General features: G+C 35.5%; 1 protein-coding gene across 1 annotated transcript; it reads left to right on the forward strand.

Moving 5' to 3' along the window:
• Nucleotides 1-4,087: 4,087 nt before the first annotated feature.
• On the forward strand, nucleotides 4,088-8,055 carry SULTR1;3 (sulfate transporter 1;3). Its single transcript, XM_089618747.1, has 13 exons — nucleotides 4,088-4,381; nucleotides 4,457-4,505; nucleotides 4,591-4,798; nucleotides 4,927-5,101; nucleotides 5,191-5,256; nucleotides 5,351-5,464; nucleotides 5,542-5,658; nucleotides 5,752-5,878; nucleotides 6,553-6,839; nucleotides 6,929-7,119; nucleotides 7,210-7,295; nucleotides 7,415-7,491; nucleotides 7,592-8,055. Exons 1-13 carry the CDS (start codon nucleotides 4,088-4,090, stop codon nucleotides 7,739-7,741), a joined length of 1,941 nt encoding a protein of 646 aa, XP_089474873.1. The 3' UTR covers nucleotides 7,742-8,055.
• The last annotated feature ends 1,846 nt before the right edge of the window (nucleotides 8,056-9,901 follow it).

Raw genomic sequence — 9,901 nt, forward strand, 5'->3', positions numbered from 1 at the left:
TGACCTCGCGGTCGTGGAGGACTGTGATTTTCCTCTCCTCGATCGTCGTCGTCGCTCCGGCGCCTGGTTTCGCTTCGTCGGAGACGATGGCTGCGATTCCGGCGATCTCGTTGGAGACGAGAGGGATTGATCCGGAGCTGTACTTCACCCTGGAGGACTGCAATATTCCTCTCCTCAATCGTCGCCGTCTCTCCGGCGCCTGACTTCACGTCGTCGGAGACGGAGACGGCGATTCCGGCGATCTCGTCGGAGACGGAGGCGGCGATTCCGGCGACCCGAAGCTGTGCTTCACCCTGGTTTTCCGGCTTCGGGAGCGAGCGCAGAGGAGAAATACTAGGGTTAGGGCTCCGATGAGGGAGAGAGAGGATCGCGATTACCACGTAGAGACCCGAGGTTCACCGGGAGATAAAGAACGAAGGTGAAGAACATAGTTGTTTTTAGCGAATTGAACGAGTTTTAGTTAGGGGTAGTTTAGGAAGTGTCTAAATATTGGGCTACTTACTTAATAAATTGAAAATTGGGCTAATACCTTAATTTTGGTGGGTCAATTAGACTATTGAGCAAAATAGGCCGGTGACCACTAACAAGTGGCTCTCACACCGTCGGCTGATATCTATCATTTTTGTTATCATTATGACTCCATTAAATAATAATTAATTACGAGTTTAGGAATCCCCCGGAAACTGGACCACCCCGTGTCAAGTAGTGAACATAGCCTCAATTCCGTCCAGGTACGGATGGGACCCCTATGTTGTCTACTATTTAAATTTCAAAGGAAAAAATAACATTGACTTACAACAATAATAGTCCCATATATAAGTTATTCCTCTGCGCTTACACGACTTCTCTCTTTGACTTTTCGAATACGTGTAGCTGCTGCCCACGTGGAATTTGCTTACTTTTTTATTTTTGCTCGAAAGACCTTTTTTTCTTCTGTAATACTTTATCATTTATAAAAATAATCGATATTATTTAAGATATTACGATTTAATTACAAAAGATTAAAAGATACTTTCATCTCATGGAATTTACTTAATTTTTTTTAATGTTTCTCGAAAGACCTTTGTTTTAATTATATTTTTCAAAACCATATGTATGTGTGTGTTCTATAAATACATAGCTATTTTTTTTTTTTTTTGATGTAACTAAATAACTAATTTAAAGTTATGAATTTGCAAAATAGACAAAAGTCAAAAAATTATGTGCAACAAGTTTATTTAAAAAAAAATTATGAATTCAAATTTTTTTTTTTGAAAATGATAAATTGCTTATAATAATCGTCAAAAAATTTAATCTTGGCAGTCAAAAAAATTTTGAAAACGTAAATTTGGTTATTTAACTGAAAAGTTGAAACTATTGTGTTAATCAATAAATTTCAAATGATTATTTTGCAAGATTTTTTTTTTTTAATTAGAAAATACATAGCTATTAGCTAACACCTGTTCGGTTTCTGAAAAAAGAACGTTATGCGTTTCATTTGGTTATATATTTCTCTCTAGATTTTTGCCAGCAAATAATCAATAATAAAAATAAAAAAACTAAATATTTTTTGCTGGGTTACGTTACATGTCATCATCACGTAAGGTCATGGCAAAAGGCCTGCCATATTTATTGATTATTTGTTGGCAAAAATCTAGAGAGGGCACTGAGTTTTTTTTTTTTTTTAGAAGGGTATTTATTTTCTTTTACAGATGGATTTCTTGTTTTCCGAATTCCTATTCTCTAGGTGGAACTTTTCCCTTTCTTACACGAATCTTATAAAAAAATTAAAAACAAAAAGGCTTAATTATTAATCTACTTGATAGAAACGATTAAATACATTTAACTTACTGCACCAAGACGGAATTCGATCTCTATTCATCTTCTTCATCGTCCACAAGTGTAAACGAGAATATGTACATATATATATATATAATTTATTTTTCTTTTTCCATGATTGATACAGCAAGTCAATTTTTTTTTTACCTTTTCCTTTTCCTCCAAAAATACGAGGACCACCGAGTGTGCGAAGAGAAGAAAAATAATAATAAAAGGTTGTCAAAGTCACTTATTCTGAGCCTACGATATGCCTTTTTTTTACTCTCTCAATTTATCGCAAACAAGCGATGTCTAGTCCTTACGTTTCTCCTTTTTTTTTTCCAATATAATTTGTTTAATTGTTTTATATTTTGTTGGAATCGCCTTTTCTTTGTTCCCTTATATGTTAATAATCATAAGATAATATCATGCAGAGGCTACGAACTCAAAAGTGGATTTCTGAAAAAGTGGAGAGAGAGAGAGAGAGAGAGAGAGAGAGAGAGAGAGTTTTGTCCCTCACTTTCCCACTATCGACGGCCATGATCAGAAACTCGTGTTATTTGAGGTCAGTTTTTTATGCTTTGTTTTATTCTCAAAGTCCTTTGAGCGAGAGAGAACCATTCGTTATTGGCATCATGTTATTAATAAATAATTGGCAGTAATTGCTTCTAATAGTAGATTTCTATATTTTATTACAACAATTACGTGCTTAAAAGTTTTATTGTGAAAATAGCCATTTCTATTTTATTTTATTTATAAGTGGTATTATTGATCAAAATTATATGATATATTAGTGATGCAAGTGCAAGTGACATTATTAGCCAAAATTACATGATTTAGTACAATAGCAATTTTTAAGTTGTAAACAATCATTTTTTTATGTTTACAATTTTTTTAAAAAAAATTATTTACTGTTTTGGGTTTTATTTCACTTTATATATTATTTTCAATTTTACTTATAAGTAAAATGATTGTTTACAATTTAAAAAATAACCGTTACGCTCTAAAATTTTATTCTCATAATTTTTTTCCCATAGTGGTGTTAAGTAACGTCAAACAGACCAATTACAAAAGAATTAGTTGGTAACATCTTTTATCAAGTCATTACCATTCTCAATATATATGTAATTTTTATATTCTCTAATCCTTGATATTATTTCATTTTGAAGATTAAATTCTAATGCGTATATTGCTGTTTGTTTCCTATATCAACAATGTACTACTCCAATAATATTCTCCATTATCACATCAACATGGTCATTGGTCTAATATCTAGAGTATGACTTTTCAAATTTGATAGCAATGTTAACAGTTTAAAAAAAACCCTAGTTTCTTTGCTCGTTTTAAGCTCGATCTCTTTGTGGACCTAAGCGAACTCTTTGATGCAATCAAAGCTTTGTGTGTGAAGACGATTGGTTAGTCAATATGCAGGCATTTAGAGAATAATAATAGCGTTAGCGTCAAACTATTATAAATAATAAATAAACCCCACCTAGGTATAATAATAATAATAATATGTTATTTAACTCTCTCTAGTCACTGGTTGTGATGACCTGGGAATTTTGGGAAACTTGGAAAGGCACCATTACATAATTGAAAAAGTTTTGTGAGTGGTGCCAAATTGATTCTCTCTTTTTGCTTATTATGACATACATGTGTGTGATTACATTTTGGTCAAAATCAAACCAAACCAACAATCTCAATCTCGAACTCGGATATTTTAGTTTTCAGTTACATCAAGGGTGGAATGTGTGAGCGTATCGCTTACGTCAACTATTATCATTACATAATGAATATATTAAATTAATCCATATTTGTGACATCTCAATAATAGTAATTTTTATTTTTTATCATATGCTTTTACACACTGCAAGTAGTGCAAGAGAATTGAGCCTTTGTCAAGATCAGATTCATTAATATTATTTATTTTTCAATCTCGATTATGGTTCATAGATGGTGCTGTGTTTTTTTCAGCTCGAATTGTTTGACCACAAATGCGTTGATTAAATGGGCTTATATAAATTGGACTAACGATCTCAAGCATATCAGAATCACTGAATCGTACTGGTATACATCTACGTTAAGGGCTCATTCCAGAATATCATTAAACAAACTAATACACACACATACACATATACACACACACACATTAACATTCATTGGGTAAGTTTGGTTTTCCTTGTTTGACTATAGTGTGATTTAATGATAGCTAAAAAAACGAACATTTATGTTTTCTCGCTTGTTCAGAACCTGAAGTGAGTGAGTGAGTTATACACAAGTCAAGTCAGCAATGGCTTCGACGGTCCATTCGAGCGAAGAAGATCTTCCTTCGGGGCCGTTTGTCCACAGAGTCTCGGCCCCGCAGAAGCAAAACCTGTTCAAGGAGTTCAAGTCAACGGTGAAAGAGACATTGTTCGCAGACGATCCTCTTCGCTCTTTCAAGGACCAGTCCAAGTCAAAGAAGCTCGTCCTCGGGATCCGAGCCGTTTTCCCGATATTCGATTGGTCGAGAAGTTACAGCCTGTCCAAGTTCAGAGGCGACCTCATTTCGGGCCTCACCATCGCAAGCCTCTGCATTCCTCAGGTACACTGTATTCGATACTGTTTTAATGCCATCTTCTCTGACACGAACTAACCGATTGTCCAAAAATAAAAACAGGATATCGGGTACGCCAAACTTGCCAACTTGGCTCCAGAATATGGGCTCTGTAAGTTATTTGACTAATAATCAATATTATCAACTCACGAGGACGATGATGATGGCGATGATTGAGTTTTTTTTTGGTGTGTCAGACTCGAGCTTTGTTCCACCGTTGATATACGCGTTCATGGGAAGCTCAAGGGACATAGCGATCGGACCGGTGGCTGTGGTGTCTCTCTTGCTCGGGACGTTGCTTCAGAGCGAGATCGACCACACAACTCACCCGGTTGAGTATCTCAGGCTCGCCTTCACCGCCACTTTCTTTGCCGGGATCACTCAAGCCACTCTCGGGATCTTCAGGTAAATAAATAAATAAGAAAAGACTAATGAATGAAGTAAGTGAGAATTTATATAGATATAATATATATATATATATATATATATATATATATATATATATGTAATGGTTTCTTGTAATGTGGTGTTAGGTTGGGGTTCTTGATCGATTTCTTGTCCCACGCGGCCATAGTCGGCTTCATGGGAGGAGCGGCTATAACAATAGCCCTCCAACAGCTAAAGGGCTTTCTCGGCATCAAAGATTTCACAAAGAAAACCGACATCGTTTCTGTAATGCGTTCCGTCTTTGACGCGGCTCATCACGGCGTAAGTTTCCTGAAATCACATCAACTAAAAAATAACACCGAGTTATCAATTATAATTATTATTAATTTTTTTTTTTTGTTGAGGTGCAGTGGAACTGGCAGACCATAGCCATTGGAGTGTCCTTTTTAACTTTCCTCCTCGTCGCTAAACACATAGTAAGAGATATGATGTGCCGATCCAAAGCTCATCAAACTGTTTTCTAAATTTTGAAAAATAATAATAATAAATAAATAAATAAAATTTGATCAGGGAAAGAGGAACAAGAAATACTTCTGGGTGCCTGCAATTGCACCGTTGATATCAGTCGTTCTGTCAACTCTGCTCGTCTACTTGACCCATGCAGAGAACAGTGGTGTTGCAATTGTAAGGGTTTTTCTTTTCATTCATTTCTAGGGGCTAAAGATGTTAATTAAGGTTTTGACTTTGTGTAATTCATGAAGGTGAGGCATATAGACAGAGGAATCAACCCTCCATCGGTTAAGCAAATATATTTCAGCGGCGAATATCTCGGGAAAGGTTTTAAGATCGGCATCGTGGCAGCCATGATAGCGTTGACGGTGAGACAAAACACGAAACCTTGAAAAAAAAAAAGCCAATTGGATTTCGATGTGGAAGAGTTTATAATCTTGAAAACGTTTCTTTATTATCAGGAAGCCATAGCAATAGGAAGAACATTTGCTTCGATGAAGGATTACCAGCTTGACGGGAACAAAGAAATGGTCGCTCTCGGAGCCATGAATATTGTTGGATCTATGACTTCCTGCTATGTTGCCACAGGTAAGAGAATCACAACCGTAAATTCAACCACTATAAGTCCATTTAGCTTGAGCTTTTGCTTTCACTATGGCTATTCTTGGAATCTACCAAGGAAAACAAGAAGAAGAAGAAGAAAAAAAAACCCAATATTTTCCTAGTCTTCATTGGATGGAGCAAAATCCGAGGGAGACTAGCTAAACCAAAGAAAACGAAAAAAAAAGGAAAAAGAAAAGCATTGAAATATTATTGTATAGACCAAATGGAATCCCCCCAAGGTATATAATTGATTCAAAAACTTAAATATCAATACATCTTTTAAACCTTTTGACTAATAGTCGAGAAGATTTTAAAAATTAAAGGATTTTCGTAGGAGACTGTTTACTAAAAAAACATAAGCTTGTAATACAGCGACACCAGATTTCAGACCAATTAATATAAGATATCTAAAATCACAAGCTTCCGATAACACGCTTTGTAAATATGAATACCTTTATGCTCTGCCGACATGGATTTTATTTGAAATTCACATGTGGGCGAGATTTCATTTTCCCTGCCTCGCACACGCGCACTTCATAATTCTTTCCTTCTGATTTTCTAAACACATCCAAACAAGACAGACAAAATAATAAAAAATCTAAAACGGGAAAGAAAGTTGTCTAAGTATGATGTTTTTTTCTGTTTTTTCTTTCCTTCAGGTTCGTTCTCTCGGTCGGCCGTGAACTACATGTCGGGATGCCAAACGGCGGTGTCGAACATCGTGATGTCGGGCGTCGTGTTCTTGACCTTACAGTTTCTAACACCGCTTTTCAAATACACCCCAAATGCCATTCTCTCAGCCATCATAATATCCGCCGTGATCAACCTCATCGACTTCCAGGCTGCCATTCTCATCTGGAAGATCGACAAATTCGATTTCGTGGCATGTATCGGAGCCTTCTTCGGCGTTGTCTTCTCCTCTGTCGAGATCGGCCTTTTGATCGCGGTAAAAAATAAAAAAAAAATAAAGAAAAAGAGAGAGAGGTATTAAGGATTTGGGGTCTGATTGTGTAGTTTGGCTTTGTTGTGTGGTAGGTCTCGATATCGTTTGCAAAAATTCTTCTGCAAGTCACGAGGCCGAGGACGGCTATTCTGGGAAAGCTTCCGAGGACCAATGTGTATAGAAACATTCTTCAATACCCGGACGCCACTAAATCTCCGGGAGTTTTGATCGTTAGAGTTGACTCCGCCATTTACTTTTCCAACTCCAATTATGTCAAAGAGAGGTGATTTTCTTTTTTCTAAAACTCCAATACTTTTTTACTTAACAAGAGAACAAGAGCAAAAAAATACCAAGTGTTTAATTTGATGTGCAGGATATTGAGATGGTTGGCCGACGAAGAAGAGCTTCTCAAAGAAGCTCATCAACCAGCTATTCACTTTTTGATCGTCGAAATGTCACGTAAGAAGATTAAAATCTCTCTCTCTCTCTCTCTCTCTCTCTCTCTCTCTCTCTCTCTCTCTCTCCTTACATCTGTTTAGAATGGTTGGTTGACTTCATTTCTCGCATCTTTTTCACAGCTGTCACGGACATCGACACGAGTGGGATTCATGCCTTGGAAGAGTTGCACAGGAGTCTCGTGAAGAGAGACATTCAGGTTAGTTTGACTTTGAACTATGAATAAGTTCATACTCTTTATCCTTATTATTAATAATAATTATGATGATGACTTGACAAGAACTTACCTCTGAAACCAGCTTGTGCTAGCAAATCCCGGCCCTGTGGTGATCGAAAAACTTCACGCGTCCAATTTCCCGTCCTTGATCGGCGAAGACAAGATCTTCCTCACAGTAGCGAACGCCGTGGCAGCCTGTTCCACGAAATCGACCGCCGAAGAATCTGTGTGACCACTCTCAAACTCAACGTCCCATGACAGAAAATAAGAAAAATTTTGATTCAGAAGAAATCATAACTGCCTTGGCCTTGATTCAGCTAATTTAACCAGGAAAAGAAAAGAGTGTAAAATAAAACATCTGTTAAGGTCACTCATTCCTATGAGCATAGTGTAATAGTTGGGGTTGTTTCGTTTCACTTGCAACGGTTTTGCGTATAAACTATAAAGCCCAATGACGACACTTGGGAGTGGTCTATATGTAAAGTTGATATGGAAAAAATTTCAAGACAGAACTTTTCTTAATAACTTCATGCTACAGATTCAAAGAGACCATCTTTAAATTGTAGGAATTTTACTCAACAGAGCAATTTATATTACTAAAGATAGTTCGATTTTAGACTGTATAATAGACACCAGATAGGGCATCAAGAACAAGCATAAATCATTTCATAGTATAATTTAAACAGCATAATTAGTTACATCTATTTCCAAACCAGACAAGAAGAATAATTAGTCAACAGCGAGTCTCTAATCTGCTCAAAGGTCGTAATGAATAATAAGAGAAGAAAATTCTCCGACTAACTTCATGGTTGATGAACACCTTTTCGGTTCATGGACTAATATGGAAATTTGGCCGAAGAAGAAGAAGAAGAAAAAGACTGAAAAGCCCTTGTACCTGGTGCTGTGTTAGCAATGTCATGACAAAGGGACTGGAGAGTGGAACTGGAACGCCGAAGAATATTGGGGATATTTGTTTATTTACGATAATGAAAAACGACGACTCAAAAGTCAAAACTCGAAAGTCAAGCACTCTTATCTTCAGTATTGAGGTGGGGACATTGACTTGGATAAATAAAACAAAGTAATGAAGTGGAGAATAGTTTTTATTTAGTAAAAAAAAAATGCTTAGAAATCAGGATGGTCATAAATTTAAGTTTGGATGAGGATGAGAATATAAAATAAATAAATGATTGAACGTGGTTCTTAAAGTAAGCTAGATTCATTTATTGTGCACTTTTGTCTTTATTCGTAAAGATTGAGTTATTATTATTATTATTATTATTATTATTATTATTATTATTTTGAGTAAAATAGATACCATTAGGCACTTGAGCCAAAGTCTCCTCTTGTAAATCAAGAGGAAGGTAAGAGTTTTAGCATACATCATTATTTAAGAATAGGCTATTCTTAGCAAGTTTGAGCCAAACTGCTACAAAATCTTGGAATGAAAGAAAATTCGCTCCAACAAAAAGAAGCACACCTATTTATAATTTTCGCAATAATAAGACCCACATCAATCGCACCCAAGCGTCTTGCACACATCGATATGATCCTTACATCCCCAAATGGACTCATTTCCCTTAGGGCTACGACATGGGTAAAAGGGATTGGTGAGCATCTCTCGATGAGCAAGATTGTCGTTTCTAAGATTTTATAGGAATAAGTCTCATTGGAGTTTTTTCCAAAAAATAAAAATAAAAAATCATACTGATGGATAAACAATAAAGGGTTATGATATACAAGTACAAAATCTCAAATACATAAATTTCTTATTACAATAATATTATATTTCATATAGGGCAAGCTTAACTTAAAGGGTGGTTAAGTCATTGCTTTAGACCCACTTTTGATCATACTCATGTATATGAAGAAAAAAAAACCCGAAATAAATATATTTTAGGTTCAAATATAGTCAAAATAAATTAAAAAAGCCTAAAAAAAATTAAATTTCTTTAGACCAAAAAAAACTTGTCGAGCCTGATAATATATATATATATATATATATATATATATATATATATATATATATATATATATATATATATATATAAACACGTGATACCAGTATAGTATACAACGTGTAATATGTATTCTGTGTAATACGAGGCACTCAGACGTGGGATACATATAAGATACAAGTTATAAATTGGTTATAACTAAGTAATAGAATCAAGAAAGGAAAAATATTGACAACCAAACCAAGCAACAAAATATTTGTCCCGCATGAAACAAAGACTACATGCATGTAGGGATAAAAGAAAAGGAAATCTTCTCATTTTCACTCAATTCATTGTTTGGCCTTTGTCCAATGATATATATTAATATATGGACTGGTGGCCATTTACCCTATATATAGCGAGATGGAGGCAACTCAGTTTATTAATCAGCTCAT

This window comes from Urtica dioica, chromosome 7, assembly GCF_054948205.1.
Source record: "Urtica dioica subsp. dioica isolate 48M chromosome 7, U.dioica_male_clone48M_v1_H2, whole genome shotgun sequence".
Taxonomy (NCBI): Eukaryota; Viridiplantae; Streptophyta; class Magnoliopsida; order Rosales; family Urticaceae; genus Urtica; species Urtica dioica.